This window comes from Haemaphysalis longicornis, unplaced genomic scaffold (assembly GCF_048455015.1).
Source record: "Haemaphysalis longicornis isolate Haplotype H1 unplaced genomic scaffold, Haemaphysalis longicornis Haplotype H1 scaffold_7, whole genome shotgun sequence".
Lineage (NCBI taxonomy): Eukaryota > Metazoa > Arthropoda > Arachnida > Ixodida > Ixodidae > Haemaphysalis > Haemaphysalis longicornis.
This window is the reverse complement of record NW_027526422.1, coordinates 17,469,431-17,492,571: the sequence shown is the minus strand read 5'-3', so window position 1 is coordinate 17,492,571 and position 23,141 is coordinate 17,469,431. Positions and strand designations below refer to the sequence as shown.

General features: G+C 47.4%; 2 protein-coding genes across 3 annotated transcripts in view; one reads left to right on the top strand and one right to left on the bottom strand.

The window, feature by feature from the left end:
* Window positions 1–17,315, top strand: part of LOC144144619 (monocarboxylate transporter 12-like) — a 31,032-nt gene extending 13,717 nt beyond the window's left edge. For both annotated transcript variants that reach the window (XM_077676138.1, XM_077676139.1), the window contains 4 exons: window positions 8,029–8,340; window positions 8,869–9,012; window positions 12,543–13,412; window positions 16,941–17,315. In XM_077676138.1, the coding sequence (XP_077532264.1) occupies window positions 8,029–8,340; window positions 8,869–9,012; window positions 12,543–13,412; window positions 16,941–17,080 (1,466 nt within the window). In that variant the 3' untranslated portion in view covers window positions 17,081–17,315. The remainder of the gene's footprint in view (window positions 1–8,028; window positions 8,341–8,868; window positions 9,013–12,542; window positions 13,413–16,940) is intronic.
* A 1,652-nt stretch (window positions 17,316–18,967) lies between these two features.
* Window positions 18,968–23,141, bottom strand: part of Ing5 (inhibitor of growth protein 5) — a 14,538-nt gene continuing 10,364 nt past the window's right edge. The window contains exon 6 of the mRNA XM_077676140.1: window positions 18,968–20,060. Within this exon, the coding sequence (XP_077532266.1) occupies window positions 19,959–20,060 (102 nt within the window). The 3' untranslated portion in view covers window positions 18,968–19,958. The remainder of the gene's footprint in view (window positions 20,061–23,141) is intronic.

The window sequence follows — 23,141 nt, the reverse complement described above, 5'->3', positions numbered from 1 at the left end:
TCAACTTGTGGGCGAACTTGCGGGTGAAAAAAGCGTGTGATCCAAAGAGAGGTGCTTCTAGGGAGAATGGTTCTTAATGGCGCGAAAGTGCAGCTTTATCAAAGCTGGCAGCTACATCAGGGGTCTACTACCATTAGCCGGGCGTTGCGTTTCTGGTTGAAAAAGGCTCCGTTAATCACAGATTGAATTTGCCGCAGTTCTTGTGTTACCGGGGGCCTTGAATGGCAGAAAGGGCAGAGAGGCTGGAAGCCAGCATTACATTCGCTCTAACTGTGGGGGACAGGGGCGTCCATGGAATGTAATACTGTGCGATATGGATTTGCAGTTTCTTTTAACGCGTAGCATTTGAAGCTCCGAGTCAGAAATACGGCATCTGTTGCTAGACGTCCGCACGTGCGTGTGCGCGAATTCATGCTTGTGATGCTTTTTTGTTCACTGCTCAGAGAATAACTGCACCTATATCATTCTCTAGCTCCCGTACGGATCCCCTTTGCATTCCCAGAGAGGTACCTGGGGCGGATTACGTCCGTATCGGGGACAAAAATGCCTCGCGGCAAAGCCAACTTTATCGCGGATTCTGTACAGAAAACTGCTACGTTGGTCGTTGTAAGGATCCTCATTCAGCGTAAGGTGGATGGTAGGGGAGTGGGTTCAGAAGCCGTAGTCCAGGAGGCCGCGAGTCCGCGCTGCTTCCAGGGCTATATTGACGAGGGCTTGCTGCTGTTGCTCCAGGGATGCCCTGGTCAGCGCGGACTCCCGCTGCTCAAAGGTAGCGTTTGGTGGAGGGTGTCGGTTGTGCGGGCAAAGGTGGGGTCGTATAGGCGGAGGGTGGTATTTGGGTGACGATGGTGCGGTTGTAGTAGGCCGCCGTTTGAAGTCTGCGACAGATGTATGCCTCGTAGGTGGAGAGGGAAGGTTGACGGGGACAGTATCGCTCCCGGAATGCAGCTAGTGGACGAGGACGGAGAGGAGAGGAGGATTGAAACCCGGGTTCGACCGCGCTGATTGTGAGCAGCCCTGTCGCGTCAGAGGTGTAGGAAGCTGCTGGGGCCCTGTTCCTTGCGCAGTAAAGCTATTCCCCAAAAAACTTGGTAAGACAATGGGCCGCTAAGATGACTTCGACGCTGTTTCATTAACTCGCCACAATCAGTTCATTTACAGCGAAGTTGTAGGCGTTACAGCATTCCCGTCTGCTGTGAACACACAGGCATCTACGGGTGGAGTATGGTTACGGGAAACATGTGTAACACTTGTGTTATCGAAGATACCCCGCAGTGAATTATGTGACAATTGTCCACTTAGGCGACTCTATCATTGAGGCGAGTTTCACTTACTTTTCATGATCAGGTGGCTCACAGTGAAGTTGTAAACGCCGTGGAATCCCCGCATGTTGTCAATACATGGGCTTCTAAGGGAGGACAATGGGCGAGCACAATGTTTGTCTGATGAGATAAAACTCTAGCCCTCGCAAATTTCTTTAGGCCATTTAACGCGAGAAGTATGCTCAATCGCAAATTATAAACGAACGTGTTTTGTTTCGTGCGTTCATTCGACTTTGCTGTCCAACCATGCTCACATGGTCGTACCTGCAGAGTCTTGGAATGAAGACCCACAAATATGCTCACTTCAACCTTGATTATTAAAGTCTCTCTCTCTCTCTCTCTCTCTCTCTCTCTCTCTCTCTCTCTCTCTCTCTCTCTCTCTCTCTCTCTCTCTCTCTCTCTCTCTCTCTCTCTCTCTCTCTCTCTCTTGTACTGGGGTCGAAATTGTAAGCACAGCGACAGCTTCGCTGACATTCCACATTCACAAAGTGGATTAGCCCCCAATTTTTGAACGCATAGCATTCAAGGCGCTGTGTCGCAGTAAAGCCGGTCGGTGGGGTTGAACGAGCGAAAAATCCCGCAGCGCCACCTTGTGGCGTCCACTCCAAACCACAGGATCGCAAAGCACTGTCTCAACAAATGACGTGCGAGCAGGCACGGAAGGCGTTCACGGCTAGCAGGTGCCCCTGGGGTTCCCGATGACGTCAGTGCTATACTCGGGTGCAAGTTAAGAACACCAACGGAAGTTGCCGCTTTGCCTCATCACCGCAGCCGGCTGTTACTCCGCGCGCCGCCAGTAGTGCGTTCCTGGGAATATTTTGAACATGGCACGGGCCGTTTCCGTGATTTTTTGGACTGAATATGTTTATAAAGTACTGCAAAAACGACAAACAAACTACGTGAGAAAATGCAGACCATATCACGCATTCATAGCAACCTCCTTTCAAAACGCGCGCGCCCATTCACATCCGGGTCTGTCGCTCAGGCGGAGTGATACATGAGCTATTGCCGTTCTTAACTTGTCCCATATTCTTTCCTCCATGACTTGTCCCGTAGCGAATGCGAACGGTTCGAGCCGGATAACGCTGTCGCGTTCCACGCTGAGGGGCGAAGCCTAGGCGGCTTCCTTTTTTTTTTTTTTTCGCTCCAAGGCTTTGAGCTTGCTGGCTCTAATCCTTGGATGTTTACGTCAATGCAAACTCAACATGATTTTGCGTGGAGCTTGACAAAACCATGCATTTCAAGCGTCGCATGCTTCTTTCAACCTCCAAGCCTTGCAACACTCGGAAGACCTGCGGTCTAACGTTGCTGCTCTTGACTAGACAAAGACGACGCACGACAGCGTGATCGCACTCTCCTCCTCAATGATTTTATGCTTAAGAAGTTTGAATGGGTATACTAGGTACACTGTCTGAGAACCACGTGACGTAGGCGCATTTTAAACCGCAGTGTGACGTTTTGCCGCAAGCCGTTTCGCGGTGCCACGCCTCTTGCGGTCGGTCTATAAAGAACAAAATAAACGGGCGTCCTTGCAAGTACAAAACTTTGGTTTCTCGATCTCCGCCGTCCTCATTACTACGTCCCTTACCGTTTCCCGCCTTTTCCGTTTCGCGACAGTGGTTGCGGTAAAAGCGCAACCAGCGTCGGATGCAGGGGCGGCGAGTTTGAGCGCATACGAAAGCGCAGGAAACAAACCAACAGCACAACAACGGCTGTGGGCGCAATTCTGGCACCGCTCGGCGGGCTTTTCCTGGCAAACTGCCGTCGCATAACGGGAGGCGATGATAAAAAAGAAAACGAGAGAGAAAATAATGGAGAGGAAGTTTCGGCGTCCTTGGCGTTTTTTCATCTAGCCGAGAAAAGATATTTGGTCGTGAGGAGCTTATCAGGCGGCCCATTCAGTTAACGGTCGGTCAACAGGCAGATCAGAAGAGAGGCGATGTCCTTCCCCGAGAGAATCCAGGGTCGCGCTCGCGCTGTCAGCCGCAACGGAAAGGTCCTTGACGTTACATCACGGTACGGCTGCTGTATACATTGTAAACCCACGCGCAGGTGAGACAGTAACAATTTGGAGGGCCTAAAACGAAGTTTTGGTGCCCAACACGAGCACATGCCCTTAGATATTCTAACCGAAGTTTCCTGTTGTACTGCGGTAATGAGTACAGGGGAAAATGACGTTGCACGAGAGGTAGTGACTACTGGGTCAGCATTTTACAACCTTTAGCGAGTTTTTATGGCTCCTCCGGTGTTCTTAGCCTCTCAGGTTCATCGATTCGTGAAGGACAAAAGGGCGTTTTGAAGCGACAAAAATTTTAGACGTACAATATATGTATTGGGAGCACGCGTGCCTTCGAGTATTCCAAGGCTGTGAGCATTAAAAAATAAAGCAGGGATTGAAAGCCATGTCTTTTGTCAAGCTTTGCACAAAAGCATGGTTAGTTTGAATTGAAGAAAACGGGATAGGTGAGATCTTAACGGGAAAATATCATTCAGTGAACCCCAATTGCGTCGACTGGAGGTCGTGAAGATCAACGTTTGGATCAACAGCGTCAGGGTGTACCGTTTACAACTCGCACTGCTTTCGTGTGGCAGTAAATACGCGCATTGTCGGAAACTGCACTGGAGGAAACCGAAAATCGGGGCACGGATGTCATGCCGAAGTATGGTGGTAATACAGTGCCTTTTCATTTTAAAGGGACACTGAAGTGATTTGTAAACATTGCGGGATTACTAGCGCAAATTGTAGTTCGGAGTCCGTAGGCATTGTTTCGACCACTCTGGCCGCGTTCACGTGAATTTATTTATTAGAAAAATCAATTCGAAAATGCTGTCCTCCTCTCTTTACGCTCGCCCATTTTCTGTGGCGTTTTCGTGTGACGTCAGCAGGAGATGATCTGGAAAATGGCTGCGCTACTGCACGGTTCGCCGACCAGCCGACCTACCGATCGAGTCAGTCGGCCCAGCGTTTCGTCCGCCGGCCGCCGACGGGTCGTCGCTATTCGCTCGCTCAATTGAAACTAAGCCACAACACCTTTGTGAATGAAAGAATGTGCCTTTCCTTACTTTGTTAGTTTGTACACTGTGTCAAACTCAGAGTCCGGGTCGCTCCACACAAGCGCTGCACAAGTGCACATGCGACGCTTCCCTGACTTTACGCTAGTAGGAAAATCTAAGGCCAATTGAAGGCGGGAGAAGAGCCAGCGAAGTCAATATAGGTACTAAGAAAATAAAATCACCTGAAACTTTTACCGTACAGCGCAAAACTAGGGAGCAGGAAGCACTTTTTGCGCTGGGTAAACAAGCACAGCGGTCAGCAGCACGACCGCACATCTGCGAACGCTTTTCCGTCAAAGAAATTCAATTGCTAGACGTGAGATATTGTGGGGACACTTACTGCAGGAGTGATATACAACAAATAGTCACATAAAGTACTTAAAATGCTTAAAATAAATAAAAGTGTAAACTGGTCATACATTATAAACCTTATATATCCAATCCGGCCACCGTCGGCTCGTGGCCTAGCGGTTTGAGGCGCTGGAATTTGTTTTGAAAGTCGCTAGTTCGAGTCCCCGATGGTACATGTATTTTTTTTTTTTTTGTAAGTTGATTTTTTCGTATGCGGCCGGTGTTTTCTGAACTGAGTTCACCATTTTTGGGCCGTAACGTTCACTGCTCCACGAGCGAGATAGCAGAACGCGCGCATACTGACAATGACGCGCTAGCGAGTTCTCGTTGGCGTGCTGTTGCCACAAGCACCGACTGCTTGCGGGCAGTGGGCCCAGGCCTGAATCAGCACACCCTTGGCCTGGTGCGAACTAGCTTTTTACGAACAGACATGAGTGAGGCAAGCTCCGAATATGCGGGAAAAGCGCATGGCATTTGAGAGTCTGCGGTGACGCGGAGGGCGTTCATCTACTGCGTAGGCCTCGTCTAGTGATTTCTACGATTCCAAGCCGCCCTGGGAGGTTTATCTTAGACATTTGACAGCCGACAACATGGCAGAAGCGCGGTACGGCGATAATTGAGAAATCGAGAATGCCCATCCAACGACGCCATCAGATGTCAAGCATGTTGTTTTACAGAACCGAAACCGAAACTTTTGATTGCTAACCTTGGGCATCGTCCAATCACGGTGCCCCCCCCTCCTGACGTCACAGCCTTTAGTTGGTGCGGCCGCCGCAAACCGCGCATAGTAGTTTTTCTTCTTTCGCGCTTTGTAAAATAATTACCGATTTGTCAACCGGATAAACGATGAATAGTGTGTTAATTTGAGCCAGTCTACACAGTGCAAGCAAAAACGGGAGCTTGACAAATTCACTTCAGTGTCCCTTTAACAGCGGAGCTGTTTTACAACCCGTAAGTCCGCCGTTGCAGGAAAAAATACCAAGAAATTCCGAGCGCTCGTGAGCGCGCGCCTCGCGGCGACCGTCGAGCGTCTCCGGCACGCGCAGTAGTTTCAGAAAAAAAAAACTGGTTGATTCCTCTGTCATAGGAATCGGTAAAACACGGAAGTGAAATGTGCAGCGAAATCTGCGGCTGCCAGCATGATTTGCGGGTCGGCGGCTGTCTTGTGGGTGTGCTTGGTGAGCGACGTGCTGCTGGCGGGTCGCTTCGGCAAATGTGTACTGCCGTCATTTCCGTGACCGATATGACGTCAGTGAAATTTGGTGTGTCCCGGCATAAAACACTTTCGGGTTAAAATATAAAACCCGAAAACGAACAACACTAACTATAACGTAATCTTTAGTACTAAAGGTTGCCTCCCCGCAAGAAGACCCTGTATGCAGGGGTGCACCCTTTACAGGCCGCTTGCTTCGTTGAACTGCCGTCATTTCCGTGACGGGCAGGACGTCATTGAAATATTTCTGTATCCGGGAATAAAACACTTTCGTGTAAAAAAAGCTGGCAAAAACGCCGAGGAGCTAGAAAATGCCGAGCGCTCGTGAGCGCGTACCTCGCGGCGACCGCCGAGTCCCCGATTAGCGCAGTGGCTATAACAAAAAAAAGAAAGAAAGCTTCCACGTTCGCCGTAATCAAGGTAATATTTTTTTAATGCCCCGTGTTGCCAGATGGCATGAGTAACATGGAAACAATGGACAAAATAGGACAGAGGTATGACACAGAAGGAAAAGCAGAACTTGCTCGGAACGAGAAAGACACGTCATAGAGTACGGCCCTCGTTCATTCGCCCTCGTGTCGTCATGCGCATGCGCTCACACCCTGCTTGGGGAAGGTTACCGCGCCCACGGCATTCTCTAGAAGCCATTAAGGATTAAGAAGCCATTGCATCGAGGACGTCGTCGTCTTCTTCGTACATGACGAGTACAATCACCACATTATGTAAATAAACATGATACTCAAACTGAAACTATGATCCTGAAACTATGTGTCCAAGAATGCTCACATGCAACAGCTTCGCCATTCAAGTCTTTCGCGCGGGTGTAAGCTTCCCTGTATTCGTAGACCATTATCGAGCACTCTGATGACCTAAAACCATGCCTTCTGATTTAACGCGCATCTCGTAGTCAATATAGGCTTTCGATTTCATGCGCTCATTTCCCTCTCATACCGATTACCAGGCATCATTTTTTTGCCACTCATTAAATCGTTTGGTTTTAGCGCGACAGTACTAGTTACGCCACTAGCGAAATTCCCGTCTTGTGTGCGAAGCCAACCCGAGCGAAAGAATGCCGCCCCAGCAAGAACGAGGTGCGCGCGTATCCGTAGCTAGGCAACGCTTGGGCATGCGCAGATCGGCTCGCCTGTTGTGCGAAAAAATGCCGAACCAGCACGACAGACGAGTGGCGTCTTTTTTTGCTGGAAGAAACGTTCCTGGCACTTTGCCGCGCCGGCTCCTTCGGCTGTCTCTGTTCGCTGCTGAATGTGTAGCGTGTGTTTGTGTAGTACGGTTAGTGCAGGCATGGATGAAGCAGGAACGTTTAGAGTCATCAGGTTTCGTCTAGCTTACAGCCAGCTTACGCGTCCTTACCGTCATTCTAACTTCTCACAATAGTCTTCAGAAATTCGTGCTAGTGAACCTGCATATATCTTCACTTGAAACAATTTTGGGCTTTACGAATGCCGTTGCTAATTTGTACATGCATAACCAACCAAGAATAGCCTAGAATCACCAATGAATAGCCACCCACTCTCGCACTAATCACGTGTTCACCACGTGAAAGTAGCGCTTTTTTTTTCAGTTTCGATTAACATGAATTAGAATCATTCTAAAATAAACGAACAAAAAAAAACAGCAATCAAAATCGGCCGTTTTTGTTAGCTTGATTTTTCGCGCTTATATTATACGTTCGTCTCGTGCATGGACCATTATCGCCGCGCTCCGTTAGTGTTGTCTCGTTACTACTGCACAATTATTGTTCCAGGGCAACGCTTTTCCGTCATGCACAAGTTTGAAAGCCTCTAGCCTTAATTATGGTTCCTATGGTGTTTCTTGCACTTTGAAATATTTGTGCAGCTTCCAGTATTTCCTACGACATTCCGTCTCTCGGATTTTCTATCCGCAAAATATTTCGTCTACACAATTCTTAGAGCTTATCGTCCTTTGAACCTCGTTTAGTCTTTCCAAAATCTTTGGGACGCCTCAGGTCATTCCGTCATGGGAACCTAGCAACACGGAGCATGCCTTGTACAGTGGCGAGGTGTACTCATGTCCTCGGCTGTCGATGTCTGCTCCTCCCTGTCGCAGAAGGCAGTGCCATGACTACGGGGCTCCGGGAAAAGAAGGGGCCCGAGGGCCCGTCACCAGAGGCGACGCCCTGCCAGCAGAACGGCAAGTCGCCGCCCCCAACGGCCGCCCAGGGGCCGGCTTCGAATCCCTACCAGGACACACCCCACAGCTGGGTGGTGTCCGTTGCGTGCGCCTGGAACTTTTTCTGGCTGACGCTGATCAACCGATCAAGCGGCATCCTGTTCGTCGCCATCTTGGACGCGTTCAGCGTCAGCCGCCAGGAGGCCGCCTGGTCGTTTAGCCTAATGGACACGCTGACCAGCTTCACCAGTGAGTTACGTGCGCCGTGTGCCCACCTCGGCGGCTACAGTTGCTCCTTATTTCTGCATGTGCTCAGAAAACTGTTCAGTAGAGGCACGGCCATGTTGTCCCCCCGACAGGGCGTCATATATTGCTCTCTAGGGAATGCTGTCTGGGGGAATGTGCTCCGCGCCGAATACGCGAACAGGCCAGCACGCACTGATATGTCAATTTACACGCTAAAAGAAGATAATTAAGTTACAAATATGCCGAAACGTTGCTCATACTTTGGGGCTTCCCGTTAATATTACACTAAATGGAGGGTCTAATTACTCAATCGTGCATTACAAATTTCTATTACATTGCTGGAGACTTCAACTGTAAATTACGTGCAGCGCCCAGGTGCAACGTTCTCTCCGCTAACACGAGCGAAACAGAAACGGAGGCCGTTAGTTGTAACTTCAACGGCACCAGGAATGAGCACATGCAGAGTTTAATTAGACAGTTCTTGTATTGCCACTCAACTCATTCGCTCGTTTTTCGTTGCCTCCCTCGCAGTCATCCTGTGCAGCGTAGTGTACAAAGTGGTGGACACTCGGGAGCTGTCCATCGTGGGCTCAGTCACGGTGTCCGCAGCGTGTATGCTGTGCTTCCTGGTCTTTCGGGTCCAGGTAATAACAGTCGTTCTGGGAACGATCATAGGTTTGTCACACTCTTTTTCTCACTCTTACGCTTTACGCTTTCGTCAAACGCTGGAAGCATTGCGGTGCTTTTCATGAGCTGCTTTACTGTGCGTGTCGCTGCGCATACCCGCTCTGGCGAATTCAGTGTTGGTTTTATGCTTGGCGAAAATTGGAGTAGAAGAGCGGATCCCACCCAATTAATGACCGGTGCAGGCACCGAGGGAAGTTGTATGCATAGCTTGCACGTGACCACACCACAGCCATTTTTAAAGCGAAGCTTTCCATGTCTGTCTTGTACCGGTGCCGGAAAAAACGCACTGCAGAAAAACCAACTTTACTGCAGGAAAGCCAGCTTTACACAACGGGTTTCCACAAAAGGCGCATCAATCACACAGAGCATAAATAATGGGATGTCTTTGCATGCATTACGGGTTCCATTGTGGTAGACGAATGCAGTTTAGCGTCATACGTTTGAGCGATGATGATGATGAGCGCAGTCTCTAACAGGCAACCCCCTACACGTTTAACCAATCAACGACAACGACAAAGCCCAAATCAACGACAACGCTGAGCTAACCGAATCAACACATTCATATGACCCAATCACAAACTGATAGATAGAACATCATAACGTCACATTCGGTTAGCTGAGCGTTGTCGCATGTTTGGACTTTGACTGATTGAATGGCGGACTTTGCATTTGTGTCGGATAAAGCTTCGGGTTTCAGCCATTTTTTTTCCAGATAGGGGCGTTAGGTATTTTTTTGTAAGCCCCTCTTGGCTCTCTCAGTGCTCCCAAAGATAAGAGCACTAGATAAGCGAGCAGTCTTTCGCCATTCATGCGGTTCAGAAACATGCCAGCTAAGTTGATGTCAGTGCAAGCCGTTTATATTACAATAAAGCCTCACGCAAATAAGCGCACAATCTCAAGTTTAAATCCTCTGAGTAATGCTTCCAGCTTGAGTCGCCGTGTTTCCGAGAAAAGCATGGATTTGCTCGCTTGTACACAGACAGCACCTCAGGCGCGCGCCGAACTGCTGCTGCTTTTTTTTTTTTTTTCTGCGTGTAGCGTATAAACACATCTCGAGAGCGTGTAGGTCAAGACACGGTAATATAATGACTTATCGTTGCAACTTCAGGGAATACTATTTATATGTCAAGGCTACAAAAGTACTGGAACGCCCAGTGTTCTAAATTTTGGGAATAGGCTACGTATGTAGATTACGCCAATCCTATACCTCAAGCAGCTGCATTAGCCCAGTGGTATACGCCAGTTCACGAGCACACTTTAAATACTTAATTAGACATTTCTATGTGGGCTTACCGGGTAAACCCCTCTGCATGTCCGTCGGTAACGCTGGATGTGTCGCGCTCTCGCCGCACAAGAAAATGCTGTAATAGAAGGCTCTAGGTCATTCACACTTAGATTTACTATCAGATATCAGATTTACAACAGTGCGTATGTGTGTACAGTAGTGGTGCATAGCGCCCCATGGTGATGCTTGGTGTCTTGTGCACGCATTCAATAAACGGGTCTTCGGCAATCACACTTAGATAACAAAATTCCCCTAAGAACGTCTTTCCAGCAATGCGTTTGTGTATAGTTATGAAGCCGGCTCCACAGGGGATACGTGTTCAGTGCTTCATAGGGATACATAGGTGTTATTGAGGTATTTAAAATATGGCCCTAGGTCCTTAATTTCCGCTACTGCCCATGAACAAATGACTTCCCAGCAAGGCACTTGTGCACGCTACTGAAGCCGGCTTCAAAGGGCCCCAGTATATTGCGCTAAGGATGCATGGGTTCTTAAGGAGAACTTTAACAAAAATTCCAAAGGCGTCATACCTTGTTATCAGACTTATTAAACCCGGCACGGTGGCTCACTGACTACCGCGCTGTGCTGCTGAGCCCAAGGATGCGGGTGTCGAAATTTCGGCGCGCCTTCAAGATTCCCAAGTGGTCTACATTATTCCGGAGACCTCCACTAAGGCGAGCCTCATAGGCCAGGTGTAACTTCTCCGCGTTAAACACCATTATATTTATCAGACTGATCAAACGGCATTTGGAAGTTGTATTCCTAGCAATGCATGTGTGTACCATCGAAGCCGGCACTTTATGTGTGTATGCATGTATGTTTTATTGTTCATTGGAAAGGGAAGATCCACCAACAGGCGTAAATTGTCTCGCCTAGGGGGCGGACACCGGAACGCCTGCTGGTGTAGGGGGGGGGGGGGGGGGGGGGGGAGGGGGGAGGGAGAGAGAGACAGGGAGGAAAGAATACATAGGGATAGGAGGATAGGGGAGAAGGTTGACATTATCATGTATACAGCACACTGGGCAAGTTGACAAGGATAAATATAAAACACAAAAGAAAAAAAAGAAGTTAAACATTGAGAAACTTGGCATTTTATTTATTTATGCGCTTCATGGGTCATTACACTGTTTCCAACATTGTTTCTAGGTAACTTTCAGAGCAACAAAGCCTTGCAAGCGGCGTCTGTTATTTTTGACGTTTCATCTCCGAGGAAAGGCCGCACAAGCGGGTGGGGTCACTGTCACTTGCGCCGTCGATCACGTGACGTCTACTGCTCATAAGAGCCCTCCTCTAAACGCGAGGCCATCTCCACTGCTCGATATGTTCACGTGAACGCGTGAACTCAGGCCCAAACTGAGTAAGAAATGTCGCAGAAGAGCGGAGTATTACTATATCGTGCGCCATTAGTCTAGGGAAGAAATGGACAATCCTTGACTCAAAAGGAGTCCGTGGTACGCCCATGGAGCTTGAAAAACTCAGGAGAAATATAAAAAGGCAAATCTCCCCTATCTTCAGCTGCTAATGCGGGGGATTCATTTTCGGACCTTATTGGCTAATGTATGGTTGCTGTGTTGCAACAAAGAGTAAAACTCGCAACATGCAAAAAACAACAGAAATACAATTCTCCCCAAATGAACGTGTAGCACGTCGAAGCGAACTTCCAGGGCAGGTAAAGATTAATTTATTGCAAACGGCCCCTCTGTTCATTTAAATGATACGTATATGTTCCATGTATGTCGAAATTCTATTCATATACTCGCTCGATATAGTTACATTTTACTACTGCGCGGGAGTCGCAGCAGGTTGGCGTCGCGTTACTTATTTGGAATTGTACGCGTGCAGTTCCTAAATGCATATGCGGCCTTTATATACATGTGTTAAATGCAGAAGATTGATAATTTTGTGCACATAATTAGTAGTGCTAAATGCACAAGCGAAGCGTCCTTCCGTAGCGTATTCACGAGCCTCTTTCAATTATTCCTCCTGCATCTAGCTCTTCCCCGAGCACTAACAAACCAAGCAGGTCAAAAGAAAAAAAAAACGGCAGTAGTCCACTATCTTCTCTGGCCACTAGCAAACCAAGTAGGCGAGACAATACTGGTAGTCGGGCAGGTTATTGTCAAACGTAGCAATGGCAGGATGTGCCACGGAGAGAGGATCATTTGTGTATATGCCATTTTGCACGCAAACAGGGTAGATAGCGGGGCTTGAGCGGGCCTTCGTTCGTGCGCAGGCATCGGCCAAGGGATGATGTACTTCTCGAACACCATCGTGATCAACCAGTACTTCAAGCGGCACCGGGCGTCCGGCAACGGCATCTACTTCGCCGGCGGCACGCTGAGCTCGTTCTTCTTCCCGCCCATGCTGTTCGGCATCATCCACACGTACGGGCTGCGCACCACGCTGCTCTTCCTGGGCGCCATGTCGCTCAACGCCATCCCGGGCTCCATGCTGCTCGAGTCGCCGCTGAGCCGCATGCGCCGCATCGACCGCCACAAGAAGCTGCGCCTCGTGGCCGTCGACAACGAGTGCACGCCCGAGAAGATCAAGCTGCCCGTGGAGCGCTGCGGCGACGGCGACGGGGCCGCCGGCAGCAACGTGGAGGAGAAGCTGGAGCGCTGGTTCCGCAGCCAGATGGCCGTGTTCGCGTTCCTGCGGCGGCCCGTGTTCTACGCGATCGTGCTGACCGGCATCACGTTCTCCTTCTCGTTCGTCGTCTTCCCGGTGACCATCGTGGACTTCGCCATCAGCCGCGGCGTGTCGCGGCACCGCGCCGCGCTGCTGCTGACCAGCTTCTCGACGGGCGACCTGGTGGGCCGCCTGTTCAGCGGCGTGCTCACGGACCGGCGGCTGCTGCGCAAGGACCACATGATGGTGCTCGTGTACACCGTGTGGAGCGCCGCCTTCTTCGCGCTGCCGCTGTGCCGCAGCTACGAGCTCACCTTCGCCGTCACCGTGGCCCTGGGCACGGCCGTCGGCAGCGGCGGCATCTTCAACACGGTGCTGCTCGCAGACTACCTGGGCGTGAGCATCATGCCCACCACCTTCGCCATGTACCGCATGGTGCTCGGAATCATCTCCCTCGTGCGGCCCTTCTGCATAGGTGGGTTGGCGTATATCTATCTAGCTGGCTGCACTTATGTAGTCGGGTCCCGCACGCGCTTGAAACGAGCTGAAACTGTTCGTAAAGTTTTATAAGAAAATTCAGTGCCATTCTATGCTTTGTGAAGGTGGATGACCGGCGAAGCTGTGTCTGGGTTGCCGTGGTAACGGGACTGAGGTCCCTGGGAAATCACAAACAATCCCACACCGCACAGGCGATGGCAAATCGGTTGGCCACAAACTCCCGCTCAAACCGCGCCGTGGCGCCGAGGAAGCGTTGAGCGTGATTGTAGCCACGCCGACGTCTTGCGTTTTGGCGGGCATCGTGCTTGCGCTTTGCGCCCGCGGCCCGATCGTCGTCAGTTGCCTCCTCCTACCGTCTTCTCGCCTCACTCTCGGCACTCTTCGAAGGCACGCTGTTCTTCCTTGCTGCGCACAACACGCGATAACGTCGCTAGGCAATGTGTGATGTAACAGCAAAGAGGCACGCACAGCGACGCAGCGGTGCTAGCGAGAGAGCGCCGGAGGCGGACAGATGGCTGAAGGGAGAGGATGTGCCGAAATGAGGAAGAGGTGTCAGAGCGGCTTTCAGCCTATAACAGCTAACATTAAGCCTAAACATACACCGCGAGGGTACCGGTGCAGTCAGACACGGAACGTGCGGAGAGCACCACACAATGTGGGAAAACCAGCTTACAAAACACACTAAGGATGCAACAGGGGGAGGGGGATAGCCTATAACAGCTCCGCTGTAAAATATACTAGCGTAACTTTATTTAAGATTTTCCCTTTCCCATATACTGTTCTGTTATGATGTCAACACTAACACATAAGATCATTGGGGCAGGGAAGACTCGGAGGCACTGCAACACCACTCTTAACGTTTTACTAAGCTTCATATGCGAAAACATTGTGCTCGTTTCCCTCCGTTCGTGCAATTAACTCGTGAATTTAGAAAGCAGCGGGTTAAAATAGACAGAATTATTAGATGTTGAAGAACAACCACAGTTATTTGAAGATGCAGGGTTCGTACGGGCTTCAAAAGCAAAAATTCAAGGGTTTTCAAGGACTTTCAAGGACCAGAAAACACATTTTCAAGGTCACCATCTTAAGTTTTATCTGGGGTTATTTATAACTTTTTCAACAAAATGCAAAATTTTGATATTGCCTAATACCTAAGCACATTATTGCACATTTAGACAGGTGCTATGGGTTCATGAATGCTCCCCCAGATTTTTTTTTTCATAATTTATATTTAGAGGTTTTTCTTTTTTCTTCGTCTTTTGCTGAGGCTGTTTGATTTCAAAACTTAGTTAATGTTACCTGCATCTCCTGCTTTGCCAGCAAGAGTATCAGCTGAAATCACCTCAGCAAGTGTTGCTGCAAAGCAGGATGAACTATGTACACGTCCACCATTTGCACGTAAAAGCAAATGCAGATGGAGCGTATGAGGCACAGCAAACATGCAATGAAAGGCCGTCCACAGAATAGATGGAACATGCAAGATAGAGAACAGAATCCGGCTTTCATGGGATTGTATCGCGACATGAATTCTATTGTGGAGTGCTGTTCCCAATGTTGCCTCGTAATAATGAGAATCCACAACTCGTACTTTCACGCAATACACTGAAACTTGATTGTGACAATGTTTCTTTACATTTTTAACACCTAAAATTCACGACAAACACTTGAAATTCTTGTGAAAAGATAGGGCCATTGGTTATCTCCAGAAAAATCAAGGGTTTTCAAGGACCCTTTAAAAATTCCAGGACTTTCCAGGCCTTGAACTTTACACTTCTAAATTCAAGGGTTTTCAAGGTTTTCAAGGACCTGTGCGAACCTTGGGATGTCACACAGCCCCGATGTAACCATAGGGTATCAAAGTCAGACCTAGGGTAGTGCATCAAAGTCAATCAGTCAGAGAAACAAGTTCTCGACATTCGCAATCACATGCCGTTCTTCCTTGTTGCCTCCCTCTTCACAACCGTTAGAGAAGTTTCAGGAGTGCAATTCGACATTGAGCCGTCACTGCTGGCCGAGTGTGCGCACAGAGCCACTCCCATGCAAAAGTGATGAAGACCCCCCCCCCCCGTTTATTGCAGCTTACTCAGTAAGCTTCTTCCCATGTTTACAGCAAAGATTACTGCCTTGTATGATCATCCTACTGGGTTCCCTTCTCAATAAAGAGAAGCAAGCAATTTCCCCAACTTTTGGACGCTGTCAACCCACAAGTTCCAACATAATACATTCTCCTTCATTTCCTCTTGAAATTCATTATTGTTGTGATACTTAAATTTCCTGATGGCACTGGAATGATGTTGATGTGGTGCAGTTACTAGGGGTATTGTTGTTACACTAATTGCAACTGACTGCAGTTAACTTTATATTTAAAAAATTTCTTAGCGGTAAAAAAAAAGTTTCACCAACAATTACGATGCTTCCTAATGCAGAGTTTGGATGCAGCTGTTCTGTTATGATTTTGTGATACATTGAAGCAAATAGTTTCGCACCACAATTGAAATAATGCTACGAGTACTGTGGCTGGTGTAGCACATTGCAAACCATGTGGGGTGTGGCACGACTGCCTCGCCAATTGGGAGAGCATTTCACAGCAGTCATTGCAGACAGACCTCAGTAAATAGGTATTCGACAGCAAGCTGCTCTGGTGCAATCTCTCAGCCTCCATCATGCAGCACACACTCGACTCGTAACCATGCTTGAGAATTATCTGTCACAGAAAAGGAGGATTAGGGAATAGGGAGCATGTGTTCTAAACAAACTTGCGAACAAAAATACGGGCCTCCCTACACTCGCGTGTAAGGAAACATGCAGTGATAGCTTGCGGCAATGACGTTGCCACACATACCACCATCAGGCCATCTACCTAATCATCCCCTCCCAATCAAACCCCATCCTTGTCTCTGAATACTGTGCACACCAAAGCACACATCTTCGCTATCGCTTACGTTGCAAAATCCAGGTGCTGTTGGGACACCAAGTGAATGATCTGCGACCGCTCCCGTTGGCACAGTAAACTGTAAAACCGGATCCCTTTTTTTTTGTGTGTGCTGCTATTTATACTCACAAGCCACTGTGCTCAGAAAGCAGGTACTGCAGCACTGGTGTGGCCATGCTTCTTTCAACCTGTTCTGAACATTCATAGGCTTTGGCCAAACCATATCTTTTGCCCTCTACACCCCCAATAACGGTTGTTTCCATGTGCAAAATGGCCTTCCCTGGGTGTAGAAACCTCAACAAACAAAACATGACAGATAAAACGACTGCTGCATAATGGTTCTCATTAGTATGATAGCACCATTCTAATTTCGTGCTCTTGTTTATTGTTTGAATTACTTGCTCTCTGGGCAGCACATTGCGCTGAAAAAATTAGACAAAAATGAATAAAATGTCCCACCATCTTCCAAAGTGCAAGCCATGTGCTGCAACCCAGGCTAGAATTTTCAAACTGCACCCATTGCAAAATAGAAGTAGTAGAGGACTGAGCGAGGACGATTGGGCCCGTGCGCAGGTTACTTCCGGGACCAGATCGGCACCTACGACGGCCTCTACTTCCTGCTGGGGGCGTACAGCTTCCTGGTGTGCATCATGTGGATCGTCATCTCCCTCGTCAAGTTCAGCAGAACCACCAAAAAGTACAGGCTCAAGTGAAGCGGCCCAAAGCGCACATCAACCTCAAGAGGAGACCATCATCACCAGCCCCGCATTTCTCATCAGCATTCTGTGTATACCGCTCACAAACATTACAAATACAGTACCAACAAAACAGCCGCCCTCGCACGTGTGCATTCCGTCTGGTTGGGCAACGACTGAGGTGTTCCTTACAGAAATAAAAGTGTGCGGCCACCCCCATTGACTGGAGTAAAGGCAAGTTTGTGAACTCGGAGGATGCATATCGACTACTTGCTTGCCAGCATCAGTCACCTCCACAAATGCCAATGCTTTGCGACAAACAACATAGCAGACAGAAACAGCACTGAGAAAAGAAGTGGTTGCAGAACATTTCCTGGATTCACATGCCATGGCACATAGCTAAGCCGTACAACATTTATGCCTCAAAACCTGTGCACAAGACACCTGAAAGATGCATTTGCTTCGCCCCTCCTTCCCCCCAGCTTTTTTTTTTTTTTTCTTGTCGTTCTAGTAGTCAAATGAAATAGCCACTTCGGGATACTTGGAAGCTTAGAAACAGTGAGTTAACTCTAATGGAGTATGTATCACGAGCAAAATATTTCCACAGAATTTGAGGAAAGTCAAGACGACAAGCACATGCAGCACCACAATTCACAAAACGCCCAAAGGTGATGCTGTCTGCATTTTGGAAATGCATGGTACAAGCGCGTACAAGCCATTCAAAATAAACTTGCTGAGTGAAACAGAATGAAAAAGGGAAGTTAAATCTAATGTGTGTTACAGTTGAAGTTAAAACTATGTTTTTTTTTAAAGAGGTAACGTACGCACGCATGGGGCGTGCGATCAGTGTGGGGGAACAACTTGCTGCTTGGTTGTGTATATTGCTCACAACTAAGACTTATACAGTGGATGTGAGGGTATCCAGGTAGCTCTGACCCCAGTAAGGAATTCACAAGACTGTTGCAGCTTCACCAATACATGATGGTTTATTTTTTTCACAGTCGTTATGTATACTCATCAAGCCATGCTATTTAGGTGTAGAAAGAGAATTAGAAGTGGAAAGAACAGCTGCAGCTGCTATAAAATGCATTATACTCTTGCCAATCATAATCCGTAGGCAATTCATAATTTATATTTCACAAATAGCTTTTCTACACAAGCAGTGGTGCAGCAAGCATGCATAATATTTCACATGTAAATTCAATATTTAGAAACCACCCATGTGTCAGAACAGAGTTCAAAATTACCCGCAGATCTGCCTCCTTCGCTCCAAACATCAACAGACGGTAGCCTTTGCCGGCCCGTGCTTTTCAACCCTTCAAACTCTTCCCCTCCCTTCCCTATACCCATCATGAATGCAATGAAGGCTTTTCAATTCAATTTTCCCACTTTCAAACTGCTTGGCTCTCTGTTGGGACAGCACGAATTTTTCAGCAGGTCAATTTTTCAGCAAAATCAATCTTTTGATTTTGCTCCGCATGGAACAGCTTAAGCCAAGATCTTTTTCGTGTTTTCTTTTATATTTCAACCTTTTTTGAGTCTTTTATTTGCTATTGTAAAAACCAATCCCTCGTATTCTTAAAGGAGCTATGAAAACAAAACAACTTTCTTAAATTTGGAAGAACTAGCTCCTTTTCAGAAACGAAAGATGCATTTTTAACCAGAGGAATGCAAGAAATAGTATTGAAAAAGTTTCCAATTACGCGCAACAGTGACACAGTATGGGCCAGCACTTAAAGCATAGCTGTCAGCGTGTTGACTGCCCGTTGGCATTCAAGTGATACCATCAAAAGTAAATAAAGGCTCCACTATAATCGCCCAGGTATGTTTCTTGGCGGTGGACGGCCACCTATGCAACAAACAAGGTTTTGTGAGGTCATAGATAAATCGGAGGAAAGTGGCAAGGCAGTCTTCATGTTTTCTTTAATACCACGATTATGTTTGCCGTTTTCAATACAATTGGTGTCATAGTCATTCGGACAAAGCAGTCTTTTTGATGAACCTAACGTATTTTATCTTCACGGCCCCCTTAATTAAACGAACGCCAGCGCTGTTGGTTATGTACCCATATTTTGCCTCAAATATACTGGCGAAGTCCTATGCACTGAATAATGTGGACCTGTTTGGGCCAAGGCAGCAGTTCATTAGCAGCAAAGAAAGCAGATATGCAGCCATTTTTTCAGCCTGGCGGCACGCAGTACGGACCACAATTTTCGTGTTTAGGCAGCCCGTGTCTTGAAACATCCATTCTTATTTTTGTAACATTTCCTGCTGTAGTAGATCACTGAAGGCCATTACAGGTACATCGCAACGAGACAACAAAAAAATAAAAACTGATTGCAATTCCTGTGAACGATGTGTTTATTTAGTTTTTCTGCATTATTTAATAAGAAATTAACCCCAAATCAATTACACAATCTAACTAGTGCAGTGCATATGGCTGTTTTGCCACAAAAGATAGAAAATACAGCAAGAATATAGCTCCCTGCTCAATAGAATGTAAACAGGATCAAGTTCTGTACACCCTCTATTGCGGAGGCTCACCTAAAACACACACACACACACGCACACCGGTTCTGCTCTCATCATAGCCTGCCACACATTAAACACAAGAGCTTTCTAGCTACGGTCGGTGCTATTTCTATCAAGGCGCATGAGCCGATATTTGACAACTCATCATGCCTTGCTTGTCCACGAATGGACTAGTGGAGCCAGTACACCAATGAACACTGCCGTTCCGCCTTTGTAGACGGTGCTGTACAAACAAAACCACGCACACACACCTATGTACACAGACACAGATCACACTACACATGAATTGTTCCCAGGTGTGCTCCGCAGTGCCCCGCATGTCAAGCCCATAGGTCCACCACACCACTCACACGCGCACAGGGATCTACTTCTTCTTCCGTTCACTCGAACATTTTGGGCAGAACCATTTCCCCTTGGGCTTGCTTGTGAGGCCAACACACGTGAAGTGGAACCACTCAATTGGGCACTGGATTGAGAAAGGAGCAGTAGACAGTTAATAACCACCAGCAGCCCTTACTAGCAAAGCAGCAGTAACACCAAACAAAATGCCAGAGACCACAAGGGTCTGGTCTAGAAATGTAACACGGAAGATGGGAGCAGACCTTTGGAAGCTCATGGTCCAACCCTCAGGATGAGCGTGCTTTGAAATGTAAGGTTGCCCATGTGCTTTACATTACCTCTTGCTGGCTTTTACTAATACAGGAAAAATGTAATCAAGCGTAATCAATGGCACCCTTAAATATGGCCTGGCTACAAGAAGTTTCTGTCAAGTGGAATTTTTAAAGAGGGCACCAAAATGAAATTCTTTATGCCTTACTTGTGACTGCATTGTTTAGCCCATGAATTCCATTACTTGACTATTCAGTGGAAGCCAAGAGCCCTCATTATTTTTATGGGCAGTTTGCAGACGCCACACTAACTACTGCAATGAAGTTGCACTGTTTTCAATGTGTTTTCGTGGTATCTCAGCTTTCAATATTTTGCGTTTTACTCCACTTCTTGGTTCACATCAACTTTTTTTGTTCGCACACAGGCTCGAAATACACTAAACATAGCCTCACAGACTTGCCAGTGTTATCACAGCTGAAATCGGCAAACTGGCACGAGAAATTACTTTTGTATGCCCCGTTATTAAGAAAAAAAAAATGCTCTTAATCAGCCAATAACCCCAGCATGGTGCTGCATTCTAGGCTTTAATCACGTAGGGCAATCAGCCAATGTTTACAACTCACTTTAGAGTCCCTTTAACCTAGGGATAGGTTTCAGACGCTCACAAATTCTCTTTTGTTATTTAGAACACAGAACAGCAACATGCAGACCTCTTGTAAGAATTATGCGGAACAGAAGGGGTTAGCATGTGTCCCACCAAGCGTAATGTGCATCACAGCCCATGAAATGTCGTACAACAAAAAAAAAGCAACTGAAACTGAGCTGAATTGGATTTGAAGGCACACTGAATGTGCTCCAAGCTGGATATTAGGTTCTCAAGCCAGGAAGTGATGCAGCTTCGAGATAGCGAAGGACGACAGAAACACTGACGTGAATGCAGGGCATTGGAGTGATGCACTAGGAACATAGGAATCACACAAGTGCTGATAACACAACAGCGAGCTCAAGAGTGATGCAAAGGTGATGATAATTACAGCTGTGAATTAAGAGACTACAGCACTTGGCTACATGAGACTAAATTACCCATAACCAGTTGAGGCCAGAATGACCACAAGATAAAAAAAAGAGGTTTCACGTTACAGCAGTAATATTATACATCAAGCTTCAAGGCATGCTATGACAAAAGCCTCCTGTCTAGGTCACTACCACCATAACCAAAATATTACGAAAACCGTGCAAAAATGATAGAAAACTGTCAAAACTTATACTTGCCTAGACAAGCTTTTAAGCAGTCATTTAATTAGGTAACATTGTAGATTGTCGCATTTTTTACTATTTTGCCTAGACAAGCTTTTAAGCAGTCATTTAATTAGGTAACATTGTAGATTGTCGCATTTTTACTACTTTCACGCAAACTGCAAATAAATCTTCCACAAACAAGCTAGAACATGCAAGCTTTCCTTCCAAATAAATGTTTACACAACCTTACATGGCAGCACAGTGTGAAAATAGGCGACTTCTTTTATAGAGTAATAAAAAAGATCTCCAAGACACTTCAACACTTCTTGCGAGTTTTGGTACCAAAGCATTATTGCCCAATTCATTGCAACTGGCTAATCTCCTTCAATGTGATATGTATGAGAATTTTGGGTGGATACGTCAATGTTGCAACCAAAGGAAATTTGGAGAAAGGTCTGTTCACCTGTGATTTCATCTGTCACCAGGGGCGTAGCCAGGAATTTTTTTCGGGGGGGGGGGGAGACGCGGTCGTCCAAAAGATGGAACAGGGAAATATGTAGGAAAGGCTTCTTGCATGTTGTTTTTCAAACGAAGCTTGAAATAACTGGCTTTAACATGCGATTTGTGTATGCTGAACGCCAACAGTAAAGCCCACCTTAAGGAGCTCTGATGATGATGATGATGGTGATGATGGCGGCAGCTGCAACCCAAGTTCCCGTTGGCCGGTCTGCGTGTTTCCAAACACTTCGCTGCACAGAGCACCCACGTGACATGCGTGGTGTCATTGCGCACGGTATTCTATTGTGCGCCTGCTAAAACGAGCCTGCTTCTGTGGCTCTGTAGACTTGGCATAGAGTACTCATAACTGGCGCTGATGGCTTCAGTTCGAGCCCATCTTTTAGTTTTTTGTTGTTGTTGTTTTTTCATTTTGTAATTTTTTTTCTAAATTTTTTTTTTGCCTAAAGTCAAATCTCCGCGTTTTTGTTTTGGTAATAATGGTGGTTTGGTATGTTTTAGGTCGTTTTAGGTTTGCGGCCCCAACCAATGACCACGTTAATTCCCGTTCTCCATCGCGCGAACGGTCATGTCACGTGGGTGCTCTGTGCAGCGAAGCGTTTGTAAATACACCGCCGGTCTATGGGTAGGCACGGGTGATTCGTTCCTTTGTGGAGGAGGCGGTTAAGCGGGCACACGCTCGTGAGCGTGATCATGAGTGTGCTCGTGAGTGGCACACGGTCCCCGAAGTTCGTCAGGCAGAAGGGGAGGCCAACACTGGGTGCTTACTATCAAGATTCACATGTTTTAGATTCTCCTTTAGGAAAGCGACTCATAAGTTTCCTTATCAGCTATGAAGTAAAGCCGAGCACGATTTGAAGGTTACTGTGCCAGCATCGAGCGGTGCGCGTGCCACCGTGCTACGGTTTCGTTTCGGAACCATGAAAATCAAGATTTCGCACTCTTCTCTCCCTTCTTGGCTGTTCCATGCTACAACAATGGCCCGCTCGACTGACTTGCCACCCTTTGGGTTTCAAGCTTATATTCGTTGCTATCAAGCACAGACTTGGTTGCCTTTTATCTACGCCGACGATAACGAAACTGGCATGGAAGATTTGCTAAAGCTGGTGTTCTGTCTGTTTCATTTGAAAGAGTAGCTTTCCCGCGATAACCTTCGAATCGCAGTGGACTGTATGTACGGCAC